This window comes from Megascapheus bottae, chromosome 5, assembly GCF_031878675.1.
Source record: "Megascapheus bottae isolate mThoBot1 chromosome 5, mThoBot2.hap1, whole genome shotgun sequence".
Lineage (NCBI taxonomy): Eukaryota > Metazoa > Chordata > Mammalia > Rodentia > Geomyidae > Megascapheus > Megascapheus bottae.
In genome coordinates, this window is record NC_143513.1 from 33,012,887 (window position 1) to 33,039,739 (window position 26,853).

The 26,853-nt window shown below is 34.7% G+C and overlaps 1 protein-coding gene across 1 annotated transcript in view; it reads left to right on the top strand.

Annotated features, from left to right (window-relative positions):
- The window catches only part of Sema3d (semaphorin 3D), a 156,478-nt gene that overhangs the window by 66,273 nt on the left and 63,352 nt on the right, over nucleotides 1–26,853 (top strand). Inside the window, exons 4-6 of the mRNA XM_090332887.1 lie at nucleotides 8,085–8,147; nucleotides 17,947–18,066; nucleotides 23,941–24,034. Of these exons, the coding sequence (XP_090189013.1) occupies nucleotides 8,085–8,147; nucleotides 17,947–18,066; nucleotides 23,941–24,034 (277 nt within the window). The remainder of the gene's footprint in view (nucleotides 1–8,084; nucleotides 8,148–17,946; nucleotides 18,067–23,940; nucleotides 24,035–26,853) is intronic.

Genomic DNA, 26,853 nt, shown 5'->3' on the forward strand with positions numbered 1-26,853 from the left:
AGTAATTATTTTTTAGGAATAAATATTTCAGCAATGGTAAAGTCAAATTTTTATCAACTTTTAATTAACAAATAATCAGCATTGAAAAGTTTAACATGATTATGGATTGCAGTAGCATTGGAACAACATATCTTTGTTTTGCATTTTTGTTTCACATCTGAAGAAGTTTCTTCTAATGTCTAGTGAGTTGGGGTTAGTGAAACATTATAGAGGTCCCTGCTATAGGTTCATTAGGAACAATCTTAATATTAAAATATAAGTTGAGCACCAATGGTTTATGTCTATTAATCCTCACTAATCTGAAAGGAGAAGATCACGGGGAAAAACTTGCCTCTTCAGAAAAGTTTGCAAGAGTCCACCTACAATAAGCCAGCAAAATCTAGACTACAGGTATTGCTCAAGTATTAGAGTGACAGCCATGATCAAGAAAGTTGGCTGGGCAACTTCAAACCCCAGAACTGGCAAAAATGTAAAAATAAAATTTGAAAAATGATGATATCTATTGAGAGCCAGGAGGGATGAAGGCTGAGTGTAATCCTTCAGCAATGTTCACCCCACAGACATACAGATTAGAACAGGTACCTATGAACAAAGCTCCTTTCACAAAAGATAGCAACATTTAAAAAAAACAAGATTCTGATTTTTGTACAATAAAAGAAACAATTGTACAAATGGAATGCTTTTATGTGCCAATTTAGAACATACTTAATGAAACTGTCAAATTCTAACTGTAATATATGCTCAAAACCCCAAAAGCAATTATTACCATTTCCTGTGTTTTTGACCAGCAGTATGTAAGTCAAAGGAAAAGGACTACCCATTAGGCATTATCAGTTATGAAGCATTTGCAATTTTGTTTATTTATCTCCTCTTGCAGAAACATTGAAAAAGAAACACTAAGGGACATTATAAAGTTCAGGTCAAGAGTTCTCAATGTATAGTTCTTGTTTGAAAAGAGTCATTCTAGGACCTCAGAAAATCCATCTACAATAGTTACTTTCACTTGATTCTGTAATTATGAAATACATCCAAGGCTAAACACCATTTGTTCCATTATCTGAATGTTGTATTTTCTCAGGATTTAAAATCTTCATGGAAATATTTATGTTATCATGTGTTGTTAATACTGCCCAGTTAATCCCTTAATTGAGACAGATCTTTACTTTTTAAGAAGTTTTTTCATACATAGGCCAAGAGACAAGGAGTTAATTTTTGAAAGCACAGCCTTAAAGAAAAAAAAATAAACTCAAGTATAGATGCATACGTTCAAATAATCTGCTCCTCTGGAATAGGAAAAAAACTGCTTATATATTGTCAGTAATTGTTCTTTGTGAACCTACTTAAAAATTTAGAAATTATCTTCAAAATAAAAGACAGCTTCCCCATGGCTTCTAAATTTAGAGTAAGAATCAAATATCTGTTAGAATCTGAAATTATTCTCTTTTCCAACACTGTAGCTTTATTATCTTCACATTGTATTTCTCCTTCCAAAATTCCTTGAAATATATTAATATTCTTAGGAGAGCCAGTTAGTAGTATCAGACATCGATTGTGAGTAAATATCTTAATATAAGATAAAATGATTTACAAAAGAAACCAAAGGAATGGTTGATTTTAACTTTTCCAGTTTTAAGAAATTGTACTTGTTAAAGCGCATTTTCCCAAGTATATCCCAATTTTAGTATAATTGTACAATGTAATTTACACTTTTAAGGGAATTGACTCTTGTTCTTTTTCTTTCTAAGATTGGAAGAAAAATGTTTGTCTGAGCTGAGTGTATTAGATCATTATTGAAAACAAGTTATGTTAGCAATAACTTCTTTCTGTAACTATTTTAAACAAATCTCTTTTGGGCTATACGCCATACTTAAAATGTGCTGCTATTTAATGAAGCACATGTTTATTAAATGTTCATCTATGTTCTACACGTAAATTTATTTCATAATCTTATTCAATTTGATTTTCTTCACGACTGAGTTTTCTTTATATCTCTATTACCTAAGTAACACATAAGGAGGTTAAGAATGTAAATCACTCCAGTGCTAAAAGGTACTCCACAGTAGCCAATAAGTGCAAGGTGCAGTATTTAGGGGTGTTTAGGCCCACTCAGTTTGCCTTTTCCCAATGCCACTCGGCAAAGATCCACATTTCTCAGTGGTGGCAGTCATCCTTGGGACTGAAGGGCAATCCTTGTAGTTATTACATTTAGGCCAATCCATAGCATATAATCCAGTTAGTTCCACCTATCCCTCACCCCCTGGAAAATTACAAAGAAAAAAAATGTCAAAAGTACTCAATTTAAGTATGTAAAATACAAGGTATGTGTGTCTGCGTACTTTTTGTATGCAATAAGCTACGCTTATTGCAAGAGTAGACAATTATCATTCCATTATCATTATCATTTGCTACAGTCATGTGATGTGGAATCAGCAGAAAATGTAGCAAAACCATTTGCAAAACTAATTTTGGGGATCCTGGAATTTGGCCTAGTAGTAGAGTGCTTGCCTAACATGCACAAAAAGCCAGGTTTAAGTACCACATACATAGAAGAAACCGGAAATGGTACTTTGACTCAAGTGGTAGAGCTTTGGGCTTTGAGAAAGGTCCAAGGACTTATTATATTTAGTCCTATTTAAATGAAATTTTGAGTCTAGTTAAGTGAATGATGGAAAGTTAAAAAAATGCTTAATAAATATTCGACAGATACATAACCACAAAAAAGAGTCAAATTAGACCTTTTGAAGCATTCCACTATCTAGAAAGAAAAGAATAAACTTTCATGTGTGTGTGTGTGTGTTTTGCTTGCTTGTTTTTTCAATAGTTTTTTTTTTTGGTCTTTTAGAATTCATTTAAATAAGGTCATTAAGATTTTAGTTTTTTCTTTCCCAAGGGAAAGATTATCTCTGTAGGGATTCAAAAATTTGGAGGCAAGAGTAAACAGATGTTATATCACGAAGATGCAATCACTTATGTTTTAATCAGGCTTTTCAAAAGTTTTCTGAGAATATCCCAGGACTCATTCCTGGGTCACATTTAAGAGGCAGAATGTGTGTTGACCTGACCTTTTCTTCCCTTCGGGAACAGAATGGAGCAGTCAGAGGTGATGGAAAGTCATGGGTCTAGAACTGCATATACCACTACCCACACTATTGTTACATGCTGATTTACCATAGAAACCAAATCCAAAATGAAGATTGCTTGCAAAGTATTAGTGGAAAGTGCTTGACCTCAGCACCTATGACTGGGATGCTAGGAAGCAGTATTACAAGGGCAAATGCTGTCCCATCAATTGTGTCATAACCTAAAATAATTTCATATTGTTTTGGTAAATCAGAACCTAAGATCACCCCATTAGTTTAAAAATGTGGCTTTCTTTGGTTGTTAAAAATAAATGTGACAAGGTAAATATTTCACTCAAGATCAGAGGAGCAGCACCCCTCCTCCCCCCACACACAAAGAAAATCTAAAGTATTTAAGCTAAAATTGGACAATGGAAGAATGACCTTTCTGATTAAAATATAAAGAAAATCTAACTTTGTACTGTGAGGCTTTTCTTCTTCCTTAATAAATGATAAGTTTAAATATTTTTGTCCTCATTAGACATTAAAATGGGCATCTAAATTATGATATTACCTATATTACTCTAAATCTACCAAACTAGCCTTTTGTTTGAGCAAATATCATAAAAATGACTAAACTAAATGAGGAGAAAACTTGAGACATACTTTCACTGGGCTACTCATACACTCATCATCCCTTTACATGAAAGGAGCTTTGTTCTTCTCTCTTTCCTTAGGAAGTCTGAAACAAGAAGGTTTTCATACATGAGAATCCTTGCCCTTGTCTGTTTTTCATTGAGGACAAGCAGAAATTCTTCATAAAGCAGAATGACTTCCTGACCAGTGGAACAAGACAAATCCATGTAATACGTACACTCTGTTAGCCAGTTTTTTAGGGAGAAAAGAGATATAATAAATAGGCCCCTCATTCAAGAACAAGTTATTGATTCAAGAAAAGCACCACTTCTTTTTTCCTTATTTAATACTAAAAGTACTGAAGAAAGTAAACACATGGAACCCTGAGAATCACCGTCAGTGAACTTTTGATATGAAGGACTCTTCTTGGTTTTGTGGTGATTAATCTGTTCTTGTTGCCTGCTGAGCACATGCTCTCCAGAAATCCCTGAGGTACAACAATCAGCTCGTTCATGGTTGCCCTGGCTCCCTAGCCCAAGTGGTGATATGCAGATACCATCTGGTCACTGTAACGGACAGTCAGGATGCTGTCAGCCTGCTCACACTTCTGCCAGAACGCTAATCAAATCTCTTTATTTTCAATTGTAAGGGAAACTCAGCAGACCACCTTTCAAAATATAATAATCGAATAGTTAACATGTCTATAATACAATGCTAAAAAGGGAATGTCCCTCATCACTGGATATCAGTAGTTACTGAATTTCAGTGAACCCCAGACTCCTTTAGAATGTAATAAAGGTTATGAATACTATTCTTTGCAAAATATTGACATTCTCCAGCAAGAGTAATTGTATTTCAAGTTCAAAATTACTCACTCATTAGTGCATTTCTTAGAAATTTTGTTTTGGATTTGTTTTGGATGTTTTGGAAACATTGCTAGACTTACAGCATGCAGCACACACCTGGCTTTAATGAGCATATTTAATTGCAATAGCATTTTTCCCTTTCTCAGACAAAACATATTTCTTGAGTTTCTACTAGTTACTGGCACTCTTTTAGACTCTGAGAATATAGTGGAAAAGAAAGCAAATTAGGTCTCTGTTTTGATAGTGGATACTGAGTGATGGTAGAGAAAAATGGAAATATAAAATATGGTTCAGGGTTTTTCTTTTTCCTGTATGTAAATTAAAAACAAACTAAGAGCTACTACTTAGAATGGTTATCTTGGAAGGCCTTTCTGAAGAAATGCTTGTAAAAATGTACAGTTGCTTATAAGAAGGGCTCATTCAGAGGAGATCTCATAATTTGGGGTAAGACTAATTTTACCTGGAGGACCACAAGAGGCGAGCAGTTGCATTACAGTCAGTGTTCCATAAATGTTTTTTTTTCTTTTTCTTTTTATTGTTGGGGTCATGTATAGAGGGGTTACAGTTCCATTCATCAGGTAGTGGGTGCATTAATTCTCAAACATTGATACCCATTCTCATGCTTTTGTCCCCCTTTTCTTCCTTCCACCCCTTGCAATCATATTTTTCCCTCCCCCTTTCCTTCTCTATTTCAAATAAACAAAGGTATATCTAATACAACAGGTAACAAAGTAAGTCAGATACAGTAACCACATGCAATTAACCATGAGGGGAAAAGAGAGAAAAGAAATAACTGCACATAACATTGACAACTTAAAATTCCCAATAAAGTATGATATTCTACTGTATTCACTGGTCTTTCACACCTACGAAGAAGTCTCAAATTAAAGTCACTTACAACAAAAAGGACATGCTCGTAGACAGTCTACAAGTCTATTACATATGTAATGAAAGACAGAGATGATAGCTAGAAGATGGTTGTAAATCAAAAGAGACTTTTGAGCAGAATTCAGAAAAAGGAAAGTGTATATAAGTGGTCACTGAAGACTTCAAAGAGGTTATATGGACAGATTAGAATAGAGTATGATAACTGCGATACCTGATATTCCTTTTTCTGCATTCTTTGACATTTTCTTTAAAATATTGTTACTGTGTCTTCAGATGTAAATCTGAAATGGAAAAAAAAACAATTAAGCAATTGAAATATTAAATTTCCCATTTGCAACAGTTCTTCATTATATGAAAACCAGTTAGTTAAACTTTAGTTTGAGTTTGTGTGCTGCCTTTTTGGTGTTTTTTTCCTCAGTGTCTTCTCTCCCTGTCATTTTTAAGATTCCTGTACCATGTAGGGTTTAAAGCAAGATATTTCTAACTTCATTACCATGAAATACTCGTATCTAGCTCTTTGACAGAGATGACTACTATCTCTGGGGTTCTGGATTTTGGTCTTTAATTAGGTTTTAGGAATACTTTGCAACTTCCTCTGGGTGTCCTATTCAGCTGCTTAGGCATCTCTGAATTGGGCCAAAGGGTATTTGACTGACCTTGCTCTGGCTAACTTCAGTCAATTAAATTGTTTCTCTGAAGAGGAAACATGGAACAGATATAATTAATATTTCTTGTGAATGTTGCTACAAGGCTTTATCATTATTTGAGGGCTTTGGTTGCTTGCCTAACATTAAATAATTATATAAAAAAGATTTTTTTTAACTTACTAAATGATAACTACTTGTGAACTGTATAACATGTATGGGGGCTGTTAAAAAGAGCATGATTCATGAATGGAATTGCAGTTGTTAAGGACATTTTAGGATTTGATTTGTGACTTCTTCCTGACTACTTTTACTTTTCCAAAGTGAAATAAAAATGCTCTACAATGCAAAAAAAAAAGAATTACTTTGGATTTTAGGGATTATCAAGTCAATTCAAGGAAAAATAACTAGATCATTGATTTCAATATATGCAGAAATATTGATTGATCTGTTTTAAAAGTATTTAATATGTAACTCTACAGCATATGAGCAGATGGAAGAGATATTCAAGGAATTTATCATCTCACTGGAATGATCTAATTCTAGACTGCAAAGATCTAATTCCTTGAAAATGAGAAAGCATGAAATATTATAATGTCTGCATTTACACTTACATATTTAAATTGTTAGGTCAGTAAAGTTATAAAATATGGAAACTTGTTTATATGATGTCAGCCACAAATGATTACTTTCAAAAGTTAAAAAAAAAGGTTTATAAACTTATTATTTTGTTCTTTTGGTGTGTAGTTGGTTGGTTGGTTGGTTGATTTTGCACGTTTGAGGCGGTGTCTTTATTCAGCCAAGGATGCCTTTGAACTTATGGTGACCATTTTTTATTCTAGTCCTGAGGCTTGAACTTTGAGTCTGGGTACTGTCTTTGGGCTTTCTCAGGGCTATTGCTCCACCAGTTGAGGTGTATGTGGCTTCAAGGAATCGACCCAGGGCTTCCTGCATGCTAGGCAAGCACTCTACCATGAGGCCACAATCTTAGCCCAATGGCACTGAATTCTGACAAAGATTCAGCAAAAGAGAAATGTTTGTAAATGTCTTGTGGAATGCAAAATGGCACAGATCTTTGAGATCTAAGTGTGAGACATTCTCAGATAAACTGACAGGTCAATTGAAATGATCTAAGAATTTCAGAGTCTAAGAATTTCCTGCCAGGCACGGTGGCTCAGGCCTATAATCTTAGCTTCTTGGGAGCCTGAGATCTGAGGATTGCCATTCAAAGCCAGTCTAGGCAGGAAAGTCTGTGAGACTCTTATTTCCAATTAACCACCAGGAAACCACAAGTGGCACTGTAGCTCAAGTGGTAGAAGGCTAACCCGAGCTGAAGAACTCAGGGTTAGCACCCAAGCCCTGAGTTCAAGCCACATGACAGATAAAAAAATAGGAAAAAAAAGAATTTCCTTTGTTTTCATGCAAACATACTTCTAACTTGTGGCTAGGTATCAAATAGTTTTTATTTCATTCATAATAAGAGTTAATATCTTAATTTCTTTCTTTACATAATTATATAGACCATTTTGTCTCTTCTTGCTTCTGTCTTACACATCATTCTATAAACACAAGCGTGCATACACCATGCACACATACATAAGCACACACACAAATGTATAAGTAGATAGACGTGTTAAATTTATATTGTAAAATTGTTGTCTTAACATATTTTCTTGTAGTTCTATGCAAGTATATTCTGTATCATTATATGTATATTTTAAATATTTTTCATTTATTTTTATTTAAATTAAGGACAAATTTATTTTTTAAATATCTTACTGATAATCAAAATTATTACTTTAAAATAAACTATTTATTCTAATGGTTAAGAAGCAAAAAAGCTCTAAAATATATCACAATTAAAACTTTTGCTGAACTTCTACAATGCCTACTTATTTTTAGTAAGACTGATTGACATCTCTAATAAGAATTATTGACTAAATGATGCTGAATGTATTTTGATCCTTACCTTACCTTGAAATGTTTTACAGATTTATTGGCCTGCTCCTAAAGAACGGGTAGAATTATGTAAATTGGCTGGGAAAGATGCTAATGTAAGTAGGAATGTTTAAAAATGTCTTTTCTAAATGGGTACTAATATTGAAAATTCTAAATATTATTACTTTCTTTATATGGTATATTAAAATGTTAAAACATTAAAAATAAACCATTAAGTAAAACTGCATTTTAAGAGATGCATATATTATTAATGTACATGCATTTTGTAAGTGTACACAAAATGACCAGTGTTGATACTTAATTTGAAGTTAACTTTATAATAACCAAAAGACTTTTGTATAGTGATAAAAAGTCAAATTGGTTCAGAAAGAATGAATTCTGGCATAAAAAAGAGAAATAACTCAGCTTCATGTTTGCTGAATAATAGCTAATGTGAAATCATTCAGACAATCACATAGATGGTTTTAATAATAAGATTGTAAATCAAACCACTATAAGGACTGTACAAACACTTAGTAGTAGTACTAAGACTAAACTATGAATCTTGGATGCAGTTCTGTTTGGATGTTTTGTGCTTTACAGATTGATCTGTCTACTCGTCAAGTTATTTTACCTATCTTACGTCCTCCTATGACTATTATTTTAAGCAAAGTAAATCATTGCTTGAATGTAATTCAAAAGGAAAATAGACTCCAGCCTTGGGTAAAAACATGGAAATTTTGAAGTTACTTGTACCACATGCTCTATTGCTGCCCTTAATCACATAAACTCAATGGTAGTAAGCGGGATGGCCCATCCATATTTAATAATAGCCAATAGTCTGTTTATGTAAAAACATAGATTTTTTTTAAATGAATATAGATTCCTAATGAAGTGAAGAGAATCTCAGAAGAGTAGGAATCAGAGACATGAGGTTAACTTTCCTGGTCACCAGCAAGAATTTTACATGGTGTACATGTATATGACACTCATACACTAACTATTCTGTGGACCTCTCAGTGCATGAGTCAGATGACCACTTCTATGTAATCATGAGCCTCAAGCCAGAATATAAACAGAATAATAAAAACATAATGAATTTGTGGGATAATCTGATTTTCCATTCACTTATTAAGTGGGATCTTCTCTTAGACATTCATGTTAACAGAAACATATCAGTGATATTATCAGATGTGATAGGATAGAGATTTACTTTTTCCTAAGGAAAAAAGAAAATGGATAGACTCTTCTAGAAAAAAAATATATTTTTCTCCTACTGATGTGATAGATTTCCCCTGTTCTATACAAGACAAGAAGCCTCCCAGATCTGAAGAAAAAAAATGGGGGTCAATTATTTCTTGAACTGACAAGCTATTTCAAAGCAATTTTGTCAAATAAGCAGGAGAAGCAGCAAACCTCTATGAATATGTTTGATATTTTATTTATGGCCGGTAATGAGTATTCTCTAAAGAAACCAGTAGAAAAAGGTTGTGTTCAATTTACTATGTACACAGACTAATGCCAGCTTTCCCATGGGTGAGATGGGACACAAGCACTCAAGGTCATATAATAGGTAAAGTTTTACACTGTAACCATGCTTTCCTTCAATTTGCTCACTAAGTCCAGTTATACAGTAACTTCTTTGTCCCTCTTAGTAAGTAAGGCAAAGGATGATTGCTTTTCTGGAGATGGGATTCTCCAGCACACAGGACTCTCTCTACAGTACTTATCTAATTCAATTCTGTTTCTGTGCTACTAATCACCTCTAACTTAAGATATGCAGTTTTAAACCTGGATTAGAGATTTGGAGTGTATTTTTCCTTTTGCTAGACTCTATTAAGTTGGAAGTTAAAAATTAGAGCAAATGCCTTTGTCCCTGAACTTTTTATCATTTAAAAACTTTTATTGGTCATAGTTAATACTTTAATCGCAGTTATTAAGTTCAATGAACAAACCACTTTGAGTACCTTCCATTTACAATCTAATTTGAACTTTTCAAAACACTGTATCATGGGATTTTATTATTGTTCTTTGCCCTGTGGAGGAGAAAATGTCAGCCAGAAAAATTCCCCAGGACAGGACAGTGGCTCACACCTGTAATCCAATTAACTACTACTAGAAAACCGGGAATGGCGCTGTGGCTCAAGGGTTAGGGCTGTAGCCTTGAGCTGAAGAGCTCAGGAACACTGCCCAGGCCCAGAGTTCAAGCCCCCCCCTCCCCCTCCCCCACACACACACAGAAAGAAAAGAGGAAAGAAAAATTAAGTGACTGTCTCAATATCACCTCCTGGAAAATACTAGAGCCAGAAATTAAATTCAGAAGTCTGGCCACATAATCTGTGTTTCTAGTTAACAGTCTAAAATCTACTAATAGGATCACTGTAAGCCTCTCAAATGTTCCTCTCTTCATTCTCTCCATAACGTAGATTATTCTTTTGAACAATGTGACTTAAGTTTAACCAAAAGAATACTGAGACAAATTTGTAGTTTTATTGACTTCTTTTATTACCTTTAGCATTGCCCTCCCTCCTCCCTCCTCTCTAGTAATTTTTACCTACTTCCAAGAGTGTGTTTAGGATTAACAAGTGTTTGGAAAGACTGTCCCTTTACACAAACGTACTATATAAAAGAAAAAGAGTGAATTATTCACTATAATAAACTTAGCTAATTGGAGTGGGGAGGTAATGAATGATGATGAAAATAAGGGAACTGTTTTACTTTTTTTAAGCAGAGTCAAATCCAAGGAAGAGGTGACAGGTATTTTGCTTCTGTTCAAGAGTAGGTTATTCAAAAGAAAGCCACAAAAAAATGTCTTTAGTCCTAACTATGAAACAGGTTGAACAACTCAGTCCAGACAAAAGAAAGTTGAAGTCTCCCTGGGCTCTGTTTGTCAGCTTAACTGCAGACAGGCCAGCCTACTCAATGGAGACATTACATAGAGAAAAGGCTCTTCAAGCTACAAATTCTCTGGTTATATTACTTCTTTGTTCTTACTTTGAACAAAAATCTCAGCTGAAAATAGTGTTTATTGTAGAAAGTTTGCAAATGACATATGAGAAAGCAAATTATGATTACCTCCTCTCCTATAGAGGATATTCAGAGAGAGCTGGTGATTCTCTGAGGTTTATTCTTCTATCTTATGTCTTTATTATTTTAAAGGAATATAGGTTCAATGGTTTCCCTCATTTGTAATAATTAGTACATATCTATGACTCTCCTAGCAGAGGATTAAAATAGTTCAAAAGCTAGGTTCATAAAGTTGTGTAGGATGAGACTAAATGAAAGGATATGGAAACAAGAGCTTTATCTTGTGTGATTGTTGTTCTTAATGTACTGTGTTATTTCTCTTATTTTGCCTTTGGTTAATCTCATATTGTTACTGTATCTGACTTTGTTACCTGGTATATTTTATATATGTTTGTTTATTTAAAATAGGAAAGGGAAGGGGGGAAAACAAGATTATTGGAAAAGGATGGGGGGAGGGAAATGGGGACAAAAACATGAGTAGGGGTATTAATATGTAAGAAGTAATGCACCTACTACCTGACAAATGTAACTATAAATCCTCTGCATGTTACTCCAACAATAAAAAAAATGAAATTGTTGTATACAAAAATCTTTTAAAACTTTTTTTCCACTTTACAGACTGCCATAAACATTTTCTGTCATTAAATTTTTAACACTATTTTTAATAGCTAACCTGCATACTTTATGCAGTATGACATAAATCCTATTGTTAGACACTTGATGTTTTTACTATTACATTTGATGCTGCACAAGAAGAACTTTATATATATATATAAATTGTGAAGATCTATGATTATAGTCTTTACTAGTTAAGAACAAGAAAATCTTGATGCACATTGCTAAGTTGCCCTATACAAAGTTCGCCTCATATTCTAAACAGAAGTGTGTGATTATAAAATCTATATTTTTCCATAATGTTGCTAATATTTGATACAGCTTAGAACAAATATTTTTGCATGACTCTATAACAAAGATTTAACTATGTAAGCTTTACTAATGAGAGGAAAATTATTTTTGCCATTTTAACTTGAAATCCTTTCATCACTACAAATACTAAATATTTCTCACTTGTTAAATTATGTTTTAATGGATATTCTCAAATTCTTTGTTTGCAATTGCAGTATTTTTCTTTAGCTTACTAATTATTTCCAGTTTCTGAACATATATATGAGCACATATAGATAGAGAAATAGATTGATCAATAGATGGATATCAAATGAATATGTGTTAAGGAGTGTATTATGACTATATTTTTCCAATTATCAGTTATTTCCTTTGAGATATAGACAATATTTTAACAATAATATCTGTCTCAGCCAGCTGCCAGTAGCTCACTACAATAGTCATAACTACTCAAGAGGCTGTGATCTGAGGACATAGTTCAAAGCCAGACTGGGCAGAGACATCCCTATGAGACTTTTATCTCCAATTAACATTTCAAAACCTGGAAGTGGAGCTGTACAGCTCAAAGTGATAAGTGTGTTAGCCTTTAGTGAAAGAGCAGGGACAGTACACAGGCTCTGAGTTCAAACCTCACAACCAAAACAATGTTTGTCTAGCTGTTTTATTGCAAATGATATTTGCTCTTTAGATGTCTTTACTATTGAAGCTTCAATTCTGTATTTTTTGATGTATTTTTATTGTAATTAATAGAAGGGTTACATTATATTCTCCAGATAGATGGTGCATTACTTCACATACATTGATACCTTTTCTCGAGTCTTGGTCCCCATTTTCCTCCCCCCACCCCATCCCCTCATCTTGTTTTCCTTTCTTCCCTATCCAACTTCAAATAACCAAATACACATATATATATAATATATCAGATAATCAGGAGAAATACTGTATTTTTTTATGTTTTAGTTTTCAATATGGCATCTTACTAGGAGCCTGAGCTGTTCTTGTACTTCTCCTTTCTTCTCCTGAGAGCTGCAAACATAGATATAGATCATCCTACCTTGCTGGTGTGTTGGAATTTGTATATATTTATTTTGAAGTGGTAGCAATTAAAAAATATTTTAAACATTATTAGGCCAACATTGATACCTTTAAACACTGAGGTCTGTTTGAAAACTGCATCTTGATTTCAAGAATGTTTAATGAATACAATATGCTGCTCAGTGGTAAAAACTTGCCAAGACTTGAGGCCCTATATTCCACTCCCAAAATACCACCAAAGACATACCAAGTAAAACACACAGAAATAAACCACACAACAGAATTATATATAACCCAATATTTTTAATCTAAATAAATTTAAATCTGCCATTTTAATATGTAATATTTATTGGATTTAATTGCAATTCATGTAAGTCTCAAGACTTACAAGGCTTAGTTTTAGTATATTTCCAGATTTCTGAGAAGAAAATTAAAACAAAATGTTCATAATAGCTTAGTTTTTCTATAGATATTAAGTTTGTAACAACTTTCATAACAACAAAAATTTTTTCATAAGACAGGAAACACTGAGATAACATTATTGAGATAATTAAGGAAATGATTCTTTCCTCTCTCTCTCTTTTCTTTTTCCAATAAGATTATCTGTTTGAGTAGAAAAGGAGAGAGGAAGAATAGAGAAGAGTAAAGTAATGTAATATTTTTCCAAATTTAAATATATTGCTTACTAGATTGATTTTATATAATAATTGTCATTGTTGTGTGCAAGAACTGATAAATTAGCCAGCTTTTACCAAGTGTAAAAGGCTGCTTCTCCAAGTTATCTTTCTTCATGCCTCAGAGAACTATGCCACCATCAGTAGTCATGCCAAGTCTCTCAGTGAATTAAATCAAGTTAATTATTGATCATGATATTTAAGCGAAACTTTGTTCATAAATAAGGAAACAACACATAATCCCTGAGATTAAACCTCTGTAGTAAGAGGTTGTTTGGTTGAAAATTGGCTTCAAAGTATTTTAAGTAAAAAATATATTTTATCATTTCTGGTACTCTCATACACTGGCTTCATACAGATTTGTTTCCTTAATGCAACCTATGTGTATCCACTGTCTCTAGACTTAAGAAACTACAAATGCAAACTACAAACTCAAACTTGCCTGCAGAAAATCTTGACTGATCAGGAGACTTTTCTTGCTTTTTACTTCTTCTTCTTCTTCTTTTTTTTTTTTTTTTTGCCAGTCCTGGGCTTGAACTCATGGCCTGAGCACTGTCCTTGGACTGTTTCAAGGCTAGCGCTCTACCACTTGAGCCTCAGCATCACTTCTGGCTTCTTTTTTTCTATGTATGTGGTACCAAGGAATCAAACCTGGGTCTTCGTGCATGCTAGGCAAGCCCTCTCCACTAGGCCAAACTCCTGGCCCCTTCTTTTTTTTAAGATGTAAATTCTATATGATAATTTAACCTGTCCCATGCTTTGCTCTGCTCCCAGTCAGCCTTGTCAGAGAGGAGAAGGATTCCAAATTTTAACTTTAGATAATATCTCATCAAGCTTAGGAACTAGCTTCGCAGGTTGTTTTCCAGGTTTGATTACATTTCAAAAAAATCCCCCTTAAAATGGTTACAGAAGGCAAAAATATTTCATGGTGATTCAGAGCTTTTACTGCATAAAACTTCACCTTGGACTTTATCATTTGAATCAGTACTTAATCTCAAAGGCCCTCACTTGCTTGATCATATAATTTATTATGTGGAAGGGGATTAATTTTATTTCTTTCCACAAGCATTTCACTACAAATCACATGAAACTGCCCTTTATGTTACCTCATTGATAAAACAAAAACAATAACAAAAACCTAAGCTTTTGAAAAAATGATAAAGTAAGGAACAGTGACACTTCTCACCTCCCTTGCCCTTACCCCCTGCCTGGCTGATTACTTCTTTCTCTCAGTGTATGGTTTCCCTGTACATCACATTCTGATGTAAATCCCACGATGAGAACAAACCAGTTACGTCAGTGAGTAGGAGTGAAGGCTAGAAAATAATTATAAGCTTCCTGTCTAAGCTATGAAGGCTTCATTAAAATTTATCTGGTGAGCATAGGTTTGTTTACACTTTATTCTCTTGCCTTTTTTTCCCTTCATATTATTCTCTCCATTGTTCAAAACTATAAGTAAGGGAGGTTTTCTTTCTGAGTTAGATTTTCATTTGAGATCTCCTTATACAGTGTTAAAAAATGTGAAACTATTTTGGTATGGTGCTTCTCTACAAGAAAAATACAAACTATTATTAGTCACTTGGTGACTTGGAAAAGTGACATAATATAGTATGCTCCAAGGAAATTGTCTTAATGATATCTTTTTTGTTAGGACTATGGGGTAAATTTAGGTGGATGCAATTGTTAGGGGGACATCCTGCCATCTGTGCCTTCTCCCCCTTAGCTCTTTGGCTTTAGTCATTTTTAAATTTGATCTCATATATTTTTACCCCACGATTAGCCTCAGATCATAATCTTCCAGCCTACACCTCCTTTGTAGCTGAGCCCATAGGTATGCACCACCAACCTTGGTTTATAGATTAAGATTGTCATATTTATAGTTTTTACTTCTGTTTGCCTTGGACTGAAGATCTCCTCTTATCTGCCTCCTGAGCAGCTGAGGTGCTAACAATTAGAACAGCTCTAAATGTTAAGACATTGTCTTCTTAAAATTTTCATTCAATTTTGAAAATTCTAATAGTTAAATCACTGTACTTTTTTTGTCCTTTTTGCTTTTTAAAGTATAGTCCTTCTGGGAGCTCTCACAGAGTGATCCTTGATGATTGGTTACAATACTATATCCAGGCAGATAATGTGAAACTGGACTTTTCCTATGACAATTACTTGCTTCATAATAGATTTCCATTTTCCTTAATGAACACCTGCCTTCTTTGCATTTAACATAATTATTTGTTAATTTAAGGTGCACCTTGCATTTTATAAGTGTTTAGAAGGGTCGGGAATCATAGAGCCATGATTAAATATGGATTCCAATAATTTTGTGAAGATAATAATAAATTATATGAAGAATCAATGCAGCCAAATTAAGCCTGTGTACCTAAATTTGGTTAATTTCAAAGATAATAAGGGCATAAATAAGGATGTTTAGGAGTATGTAACTGTAAAATAAGAACTATAACAATCTTCAACAGTTCTACTTGGTATATAACAATGTTCATGGGAAAAACAAAAGAGAACGAGTAAGTCTGCAGCATAGAAAAATAATTAGCAACAAATAGTAAAGCATTTTATTCAAAGAGAATGTGATTCAGAACAATGGAAGAGGTGACATTGATCAAAATGCATTGTTGTCATAGGTTGGCATGTTGAATTGAAACTCCATAATACTAAATGATAATAGGATACAAATAGAAGAATTCACATTTGTGTTCAATATTTTGGTCAGTGTTTCAGTGTAGTCAGAATAGATGTTAATATTAACAATGTGAGTTCATTGGAAATACTCAATAGCATTAGAAAATCACAGGTTTTATTCTCTACTTGAAAGAAATGTTGGATGTGTCATTCATATTCTGTGTCTAAACAATCTCTTGGTCTCTTTCAGAACCATTTGGAGATATAGGTATTCTAACACCAATTGGCTAAATATATATATATACATATATATATAATTTCAGAAGGCTTTAAAGACACTCATTTAATTTTATTATCAAGGTGATGTATAGAGGGATTATAGTTTCATATATAAGGCAGTGAATACACTTCTTTTTTCATATATATATTTTTAATAATTTTTATTATGATTGATAGAAGGATTACATTATATTCACCAGATATAAGGTGCATAACTTCACAAACATTGATACCCTTTCTCATGGTCCCCATTTCCCTCCCCCCCCCAGCTCATCTTGATTCCCCCCTTCCCTATCCATTTTCAAATAACCAATTAAGCACATAAAATACATTAGATAGCAAGGTGAAATATTGTAACAATATAAGATAATCAAGGGATGGCAAAAGACATGAGAGATAACATAGTACATTAAGGACAACACTCATTATATGGCTTTTGTTTCCTTATCCTGGAGGTCCTTACATTTAGTGTCATACTATTTGGCATTATGTCTCTAGATTTTTTTCTATTGTAAATCTCTGCTAGGAGAGCCCAAGGTTTCTACTGATTATGACAAATGTGGGAGACTATTGGGCCTATGTTCCTTTGAGTCTGGCTTACTTCACCTAATATAATTTTACCAGGGCTGGGAGTTTGGCCTAGTGGTAGAGTGCTTGCTTAGCATGCACGAAGACTCGGGTACAACTCCTCGATACTACATACTTAGAAAAAAGCCGGAAGTGGTGCTGAGGCTCAAGTGGTAGAGCTTTAGCCTTGAGAAAGTCCAAGACCCTGAGCTCCACCCCAGGACTGGCAAAATAAAAAATAAATAAATAAATAAAAATAAAAAAAATAAATAATATGATTTTACCAGGTAGAAGGTACATTACTTCCCAAACATTGATACCCTTTCTCATGTTGTGGTCCCCATTTCCCTCCCCCTGCAGTGAGTACATTTTTTGTCAAACACTGTTACCCCCTCCCACGATTTTTCTGCCACTTAACCTCCTCCCACTCTTTTTTTTTTTTTTTTTTTTGTCAGTCCTGGGCTTGAGCTCAGTGCTGAGCACTGTCCTTGGACTTTCTCAAGGCTAGAGCTCTACCACTTGAGCCTCAGCACCACTTCCGGCTTTTTTTTTTTCTATGTATATGGTACCGAGGAATCGAACCTGGGTCTCTGTGCAAGCACTCTACCACTAGGCCAAATCCCCGCCCCTCCTCCCACTCTTTTAAACAAGTTTCTGTATTTTCTTTCCTTTTTTGTGGGTAAGTGAGGTATTTAAATCTCTTTCGTAAATCTTCTAAAATTTTCTGTTATACAAGATGGACTATGGAGAATGTTTTAAATTGTATGCTAACAGCTTTCATTTTTATGCCTAATAGACAGAATGTGCAAATTTCATCCGGGTGCTTCAACCCTATAACAAGACTCACATTTACGTGTGTGGAACTGGAGCGTTTCATCCCATGTGTGGATACATCGACGTTGGAGTCTACAAGGAGGTAATGTGATGCAATAGGATTAAAAAACATACCTTATTTAACATAATATATCATTGCTTAATATAACATCAAGAAGACATTTAAATATAAAATTAAAATTTATATTGAATATACTATATGATTTATAATCATGGCATAGATTGTTATTTTTAAATTTTTTACTGCTTAACAATGTTTTATTACTAAAATTTATTTTAATGAGATAATGAAAATCAGTAGTAAAAAATGTTCTGGGCTTGTTTTCATTGCATACCTTTCATTTCCCTTGAGTTCTCTTTATATATAGTATTCTAGTACAGTATGGTATAAAATGGCAGATATCCAGTTTTCTTAAGATGTTGCAATGGAATTATATTTTTAAAATAATTCTATTTTTCCTATTTATTAACATTGACTTTTTATGCATATTTACAGCAGTGGATATTCAATAAAGAGTATTTACATAATTAAAAAAATGTATATGAATAGCCATAGTTACACTGATTTTATTATGTTTACTCAGCTAAATTTACATAGTAGAAGAATAAGGTATAATGACACATGTCTGCAATACCACACTCAGGAGGCACAGAGTTCAGTGCTCAGTAACAGACTATAGAAACTCTGTGTGTGTGTGTGTGTGTGTTTCGAATATTCACATGTTAAATAGATGAAAAAGATGCAGACTTAGGAAATTTAAAGTAAAATTAGTGAAGTACTCTCTGTATCATAGACAATGTCATGTATTATGTAAATAATTTCTTTGGAATTTCACAAATGCTTAATGAGGTTAGAATCATTGTAATTCCTGGTATATAGGATATAGAAAAAATGAAGTCTCAGTGGAAAAATAATTACATTTTCAAGGGTCACCTACCTAATAAGTGGCCTGGCAATGAACTGAACCAAGGCACACCGAACCTAGAGTACAGTCTGCCCACTTAGCTCCTAAACTCGTTCTTTGTATACCCCGTTATCCTCATGTTTATATATATAATTCTCATGATTGACCACACATACTTGCAAAATAATTGCCTGTGTGTTTGAAAGTGAAATGTGGGGCTCTGGAACAGGTTTCTTTACATTGATTTAACTGATTCATGCAGAGATTAAACCCACAACTTTGGCCCAGCAAATTTTCTTCTTTAACCAGTTTGTTCAACCAGCCCAGTCCCAAGTATAAGAAAAAAACGGAACCTTGGTAGCTAAATCTCTGAATCACTAGGAGAACTGGCAACTGCATCCATCATTCTTAAGAGGCTGGTGTAATGTTCTCTTGCCTAGCTTTGATGAAGGGTAATATATAGGAGCAGCTCCTAACATAGGGTGTAATTATATGAGATAGCTCCACAGCTCCAGTGTGTTTTCAGGCTTGAGGCTAAAGGGCAAACTCCCAACCTGCTGAGGGAAGCAAACAGTGTTCCACAACTCCTTAAAAGTCACACAAGCTGAAAGGGAGTTTACATGGAGCTAATTACTTAGCCTGGGACTGTCAAGAAACCCAGGGGCAATCAAATTTACAAGTTCTCTGAATGAGAGAATTATGAGTGAATGGGGATATTAAAACTAGTTTTCAGGCTGGTCAGGAGTACAAGTAATTAATTAGATGGCAGTCCTGCTTCAATATATTAACTGTTTTATGAATCATTAGTTTCATGAAATTGCTGGGTTTATTTGTTCCTAGAAGTTTAGAAGCCCTTTCCATTTTCAAATAGGTAACAGTCTCCTAAAGTAAAATAGTATAAAAGCAAAAATAGTATAAAAAGGCGCTAGAGGAAGGCATCCTCTAAGGTGTGCCATTTAGTTTAGTGAGGCATTTAGAAGAAAGGGAAAAACTAAGACTAAGATGAAAACAGGTGAGTTGATAAAAAAAAAAAAGATTGTATTTACTGAGATCAGGGCAGTAACAAGTTTGTGGAGGAAATGGTGAATTACCAATTGGATATAGAATATCCAACTGTTCAGTAAGTTGTGCCAACAGGGTAGTTGGATATGGGATTGAGGAGAGAGTTGCTGTCAACAACTTCTAATCATAGCATAAACATTCACAGTCAAGGTTAAAATGGCTCTGGTTACTACCTTTTCATTGCCTCATACATAGTGCATAAACCTTCTAAGCTTATGCTTATTCAGTAAAATAATGATGATTGTAATAGTAAATACTTTCAGGATTATTTTGAATATAAAATTAAAAAAAAAAAGCAACAGAAGCTAGTATTTTGGCTTAGTAGCAGAGTGCTTGCCTAGCAAGCACAAAGACCTGGGTTCAATTCCTCAGTACCATATACATAGAAAAAAGTGGTTGTTGGCTCAAGTGATAGAACTCTAGCCTTGAGAAAGCCCAAGGACAATGCTCAGGCCATGAGTTCAAGCCCCAGACTGACCAAAATAAAAAAATAAAAATAAAAATCAATTACTTGTATATATTCTATCATAGTAGTTGGTCCATTCCTTACACAATATTCACTTATTCTGCAGATAAGCAGGGAGATAAAGACTTTCAAAAATATTTGTGTTATGTTTAATTGTTCAATAAAGGGGTTAGAAGAAAATTCTTTGTATAAGATTTCCCCTTTGTGGCTACCATCTCATCTTTAGGTAGAGAAGACACTGACAATAACTTTGTCTCTTAGTACTCGTTATTTTCTTACTATTATTCTAATTCACTTAGTATCTTATTATTCTTACCTACTTATCTCTGTTTTTTTTTTTTGTTGTTGTTGTTGTTGTTTTTAATTGTACCAGACCTTGGGCTTGAGCTCAAGGCCTGAGCTCTTTCCTAAGCTTTTGTGCTGAAAGCTAGCATTCTACCATTTGAGCCACAGTTCCACTTTGGGCATTTTGGCGTATAATTGGAGATTAGAATCTAAGAGTACATTTCTGCTTAGACTGACATCTAACCCCAGTCTTAAGATCTTAGCTTCTGAGTATCTAAGATTGTCAGTATGAAGCACTGGAGCCTGGTTATGTACGTCTTTACTTCTGTAACAAGATTTAAAAAAAAAATGTGTAGAGTCCTGACAAGTGTTTTTACTGCAACTACACTGAAGATATTTCTTTTTTTCTTTTTTTTTGGCCAGTTCTGGGCCTTGAACTCAGGGCCTGAGGGTTTTCTCAAGGCTAGAGCTCTACCACTTGAGCCACAGCACCATTTCCAGGCTTTTTCTATGTATGTTGTACCGAGAAATGGAACCCAGGTCTTCATGCATGCTAGGCAAGCAGTCCACCACTAAGCCAAACTCCCGGCCCCAGACAGAAGGAATTTCTAAGGATAAATTATATAAAGTAAAATTCTCAAATCTAAAAACTTCAGTAATTCCTCTCAGGGAGTATATTATTATTATTATTATTATTATTATTATTATTTTATTTTTTGGTCGTGGGGTTTGAACTCTGTCCCTGGGTATTATCCCTGAGCTCTTCGGATCAAGGCTATGGACTCAAAACTTGAGCCATAGCACCACTTCCAGTTTTGTAGTAGTTAATTGGAGATAAGAGTCTCACAGACTTTAGTGTCCAAGCTGGCTCTGAACTGGGATCCTCAGATTCCAGCCTCCTGAATAGCTAGAATTAAAGGAGTCAGCCACCACAACTGGCTATTATTATTATTATTATTATTATTATTATTATTATTATTATTTAATGTCACTTTCCTATAGCTGTCTTTGACTGATTCAGGAGATCAGTTTATTCCTTTTGTACTCATGCTCAGTTCCCACAGATATCCATTTTACAGCACTGTATTTAACAACACAAGACTACAATTTTAAGAATGTGTTTTCTAGTAACTATAATACAGTAAGCCATTTTTCAAGATACAATCTAGTGTTTTTATTTATCTTCTGGGGATTAAGTATCCAGTTAATTCTTCCTTTTACAACTCTTCCTTTAGAGTAAGCAAATTTGTTTAATGTGAAGAAAATGATATACCTTTAGATATATAGTATATCATTGCATGATGATATGAAACTATCTCATCGTATTTCCCAGCACTATGCCTCTATTCCAAAACATAGTTGTGATACATGACCTAAATGTGTAGTTTTTTTTTCCAAAACTTCGACTAAGCCTGTTGAATGTAAATACATTCAGATTTGATCATGCATTCTATGGTAGCAGTGAGTCTATAAATTGACAATGTTAAATCTATGAGTTTGAATGAGGAGACTAGATCATATGATATCACTAACTCAGGGATAGCCCTGAGTTCAAGCCCTTGCTATTCTACCTTCTATTAGCATCCTTTCATGCTCAGTGAGAAATTGTCCTCAATATTATAACAGGTAAAGCTAGAATTATTAGAGTAGCCATACTGCTTGAATTGAAGTGTGAATTCAGTAAGACAATGTGTGTGAAGCTCTGGGCCCTTGTGAGTACCCTTTATTTGTTAAGTGAGAATACTGCCAGTGTTAAAGTGTACTGGCTTAAAAATTTAAGGAAATATTGACTGCTAATCAGGGTATTTAATTTCTATTACAATTTTTCCTGGAGTAATAATAGTTACAAGTGACAGCATAATGCAAGGAATAATTCATTTATTTCTCTCTCTTTCTCTCTCTCCCTCCCTCCCTCCCTCCCTCTCTCTCTCTCTGTCTCTCTGTCTCTGTCTCTGTCTCTGTCTCTCTCTCTCTGTCTCTCTCTGTCTCTCTCTGTCTCTCTCTCTCTCTCTGTCTCTCTCTCTCTCTCTCTCTGTCTCTCTCTCTCTCTCTCTCTGTCTCTCTCTCTCTCTGTCTCTCTCTGTCTCTGTCCCTCTCTCTCTCTCTCTCTCTCTCTCTCTCTCTCTCTCTCTCTCTCTCTCTCTCTCTCTCTCTCTCTCTCTCTCTCTCTCTCTCTCTCTCTGTATTGCTTCATGGCCTGCTTTCTATGTAAATAGAAGCCAAACACGTGTGCCTCACTGAACTTTTGTAGATATTCCATCTAGAAAGTCTGATGTGACGGATTCCTCTAGTGGGTAAATAGGGCATGTCATCTGTCTTTGTGCTTCATGGAAATGTTGTCATTGTTATGAAATACTCAGACTCATGGGGCTATATTCATTATACATGCATATTTTTCTTGGACAGTTGAATGTAACAATGTTGTTTTATTTTCTGAATATTAGAAGTCTGCCAATGTCATTCCATCTGTGGCCACTGTTGTAAAAATAGAAGTTTCAGCCAAAATAACTATGTGGCTTTATTGTGTGCAGGGATTTTACAATAGTGAAAATACTATAATGGGATTTTCTTTCCCTCTATATCTCAACACCTTTGAAAACAAGCTACCTGTCTTAAGACATTTTTCTTCTATCCTTCTTTCCTTCCTTCCTTCTTCCCTTCCATTCTTCCTTCCTTTCTTCTTTGCTTTCTTTCTTGCTTACTTTCTTTCTTTTGGAAATCATAAGTTTTTTTTAATCATAAAGATTTAGTAACCTGGTATAGTTGCGGATGCTTATTTATATGTCATAATCAGGTACCTGAAATTATAAATATATAATAAATAATTTTATTTGCAAGAGTTGGTTTTATTTGGCTCAGTAAATTGTGCAACTTAAAATATGTAACTATAAACCCTCTGTATATCACCTTTACCATAAAATGATTTAAGAAATATGTATGTTTGGTGGTCATTTGATACTTGCGTGTAGTCCAGAGTACACGAATTTATGAGTATGTAACTATTTCAAGCTGAATACTTTACTCAACATTAGCATTAAAATTTTGAGAAAAGAGAGACCTAACATGAGTACAGATTCCTGCTAGATGCAGTATTGGCTGTAGAGCGAAGACACCAGGAAGTATATGATATATACTTATTCATTTTCATGGGATATATGACTTAGAATTTAATTCTTGTCTCCCATATTCCTGCTGACTGGGATCAATTTTCAGCTGTCACTTGTGTTCCTTTTCACAGGATCTCATATTCAGACTAGACACACATAACTTGGAGTCTGGAAGACTAAAATGTCCATTCGATCCACAGCAACCTTTTGCTTCCGTCATGGCAGGTAAGGTTTTGCTGGTAAATGAAACCTCATTTCCTTATCTAATTGAAGGCAATTTTGTTGTCACATTTTCCTCTGCAGATTATTGTTATCAACAGAAGAAGATTGAATGTGTCAATGTCAACGTAGTTGCTTTGTAAATAAATTTCTCATTCATTAATTTTTAGTGTAATAGTAGGCTTAGTTTTTCCTTATATAGTTGTATTTCAAGCTAGCTGGTAGTTTCTTATAGTGAGCTGTATGTGTTAAACATATATTGATTACTGGGTCAATTAATAAAAAGAATCAAGCTACCAGGCACAGATACATTATGTTAAAATACATCTTTTCGACTTCACTATTAAGGGAATTGGTGTATGTTTTTCTAGCACATTTAGACTTCTCCCACTCTGTCTCCATTTTACATTCTCATGTGAGATGAATGACTTGTTCAAAGAATGTAATACTGTGTGGTCTGAAGCTCATTCTAAAGAAAGTCAGCAGGATCTCCAAATTTCAACCATAATGAAAATTCCTTTTGTCTTCCTTTGGTTCTTGACTTTAATCTCCTTCTATGTAACTTGTCTGTCAAATGTTTGAGCAGAAGATAAGAGAGAGGCACCGTGACATTTTAATTTTCACTTACTGGGAACCAGTGATCTCACTTAAAAGTGAGAATATGTCTTTCTCCATGTTCTGAAAATTGTACTGCTTATGTTCATTTATCTCAGTAAAAGAAATAGATGATGTGGGAATTTTAGCTGTCAAGTTAATTTAAAAACAAAAGCAACTGAAGAAAATAGACTGTAGGCATAGCTGACCCCTCTTAAAATCCCTAAGTAATTTTAGATAAAAATAACATGATTTTTAAAGTTGCACATTCATGTTCTTTTCCGGACAAAATGCACAAACAGATGCAAATTTTTATATTTCAAATCAATGCTTTGCTCAGTTTACTCTTACCAAATTTGTTTCTCATGCTGCTCTATTTCTTAAAAATTTGCTCTGCAATGAACCATTGTATTGCCATTTGCCTCATATATTCCAGAAAAGCACTTTTCCTGTTCAAAGGCTGGAGAAAGGGGTCAGGAGTTTGGCCTAGTGGTAGAGTACTTGCTTAGCATGCACGAAGACCTGGGTTTGATTCCTCGGTACCACCTACATAGCAAAAAGCCAGAAGTGGTGCTGTGGCTCAAGTGGTAGAGCCCTAACCTTGAGAAAATCCAGGGACAGTGCTCAGGCCCTGAGCTCATGCCCAGGACTGGCCAAAAAAAAAAGCTGTAGAAAGTACTATTCTACCTCCAATATACACAGCTTGATTTCTCACTTTTATGTCCTTTGATTTCTTTAAAGTTGTCCACTGACATTATTTAGGTTGAATTGACTCAAATAATTCATTGAAAAGCTTATGCAGACAGATATTACCAAGGAATTTAGAAAGTTATCTTTTAACTATTTCTTATACAGCATAGAATATACTTTTTGCAAGTCTTGAGGCTTAAACTCAGGGCCTGAGCATTGTCCTTGGGTGTTCTCAAGGTTAGAGGTCTACCACTTGAGCCACAGCTCCATTTTCAGATTTTTTTCTATTGTATATGGTACTGAGGAATTGAACCTGGGTCTTCATGCATGCTAAGCAAGCACTGTATCAGTAGGCCAAACTCCTGGCCCCTTACTATAGGGTAGAATGTTAAAGATTGTGTTTCTAAAGAAAATTTAATGTCAGTGGTAAACAATGTGCTCATTATCATATATAAGGATTTTATTATTTTAATGCACTGTGGATCATTATTCATACTTACTTTTTCCTATTAAGTGCAACCCCAAATTGCCACCTATAAATTTATCCTGAACCATGACTTTGTTCTTAAAGGAGCAGCAGACTCTATTGTAGGCTCAGTCTTCATCCTCCCCCCTCCCCACCCAATGCTCTGACTGCCATTAGGGAACATTGGCAGCTCCCATTCTGCCCCCTTCCTTGTCTTTCTCATTCAGGTGGTTCTTTTCTTCTTCTTCTTCTTCTTCTTCTTCTTCTTCTTCTTCTTCTTCTTCTTCTTCTTCTTCTTCTTCTTCTTCTTCTTCTTCTCCTCCCCCTCCCCCTCCTCCTCCCCCTCCCCTTCCTCCTCCCCCTCCTCCTCTCCCTCCTTCTCCTCCTCCTCTTCCTCCTCTCCACTTTCTCCTCCACCTCTTTCTCTTCCTCCTCCTCCTCCTTCTTTTCCTCCCCCTCTTACTCTTCTTCCTCCTACTTATCTTCTTCCTCTGTCTCCTCCACCCCTGTTGTCCTTCTCTCCCTTTCACCTTCCACTATCCACTGCTTCTCCATCTATGTCTACTTTCTTCCTTCCTCTTCCACCTATCCTTTCTCTCCTCCTTTTCCCTCTCTTATCTTTGCCCTCTTTCCATTCTTTCTCCTTTCTTTCTCTCTTCTCACTTTTTTCCCTTCTCTATAAAACACAGGAATGCATTTTATATAAATAATTTCTTAAAAGTTTGGAATTTCAGTAATGGCCTATGAATTCCCTTTTCATGAATGGCAGCTTATCAGCACTACTAGACACAGGATCAACGATAAGGAATGCATCATGTTATAATTATGCAGAATGACTTCAGTGTTGAAAGCTCCCTTTCCACAGAGGTGGGGCAGAGAAAACTTGTGGTCAATGAGGTTGTGTTGGTTAAGTAAATACACATTATACAATCCATTCCTCATTATGGCATTTTAATTTTAAAACATTTTTTGTGTGTGTGTTGCTACAAAGAGAAGTGGATTCTTTTGGGGAGAAGAGAACGAGTAAAGACAATTCCAAGAGAAGCCAGTGCATGTACAAGCAATACTTTAGAAG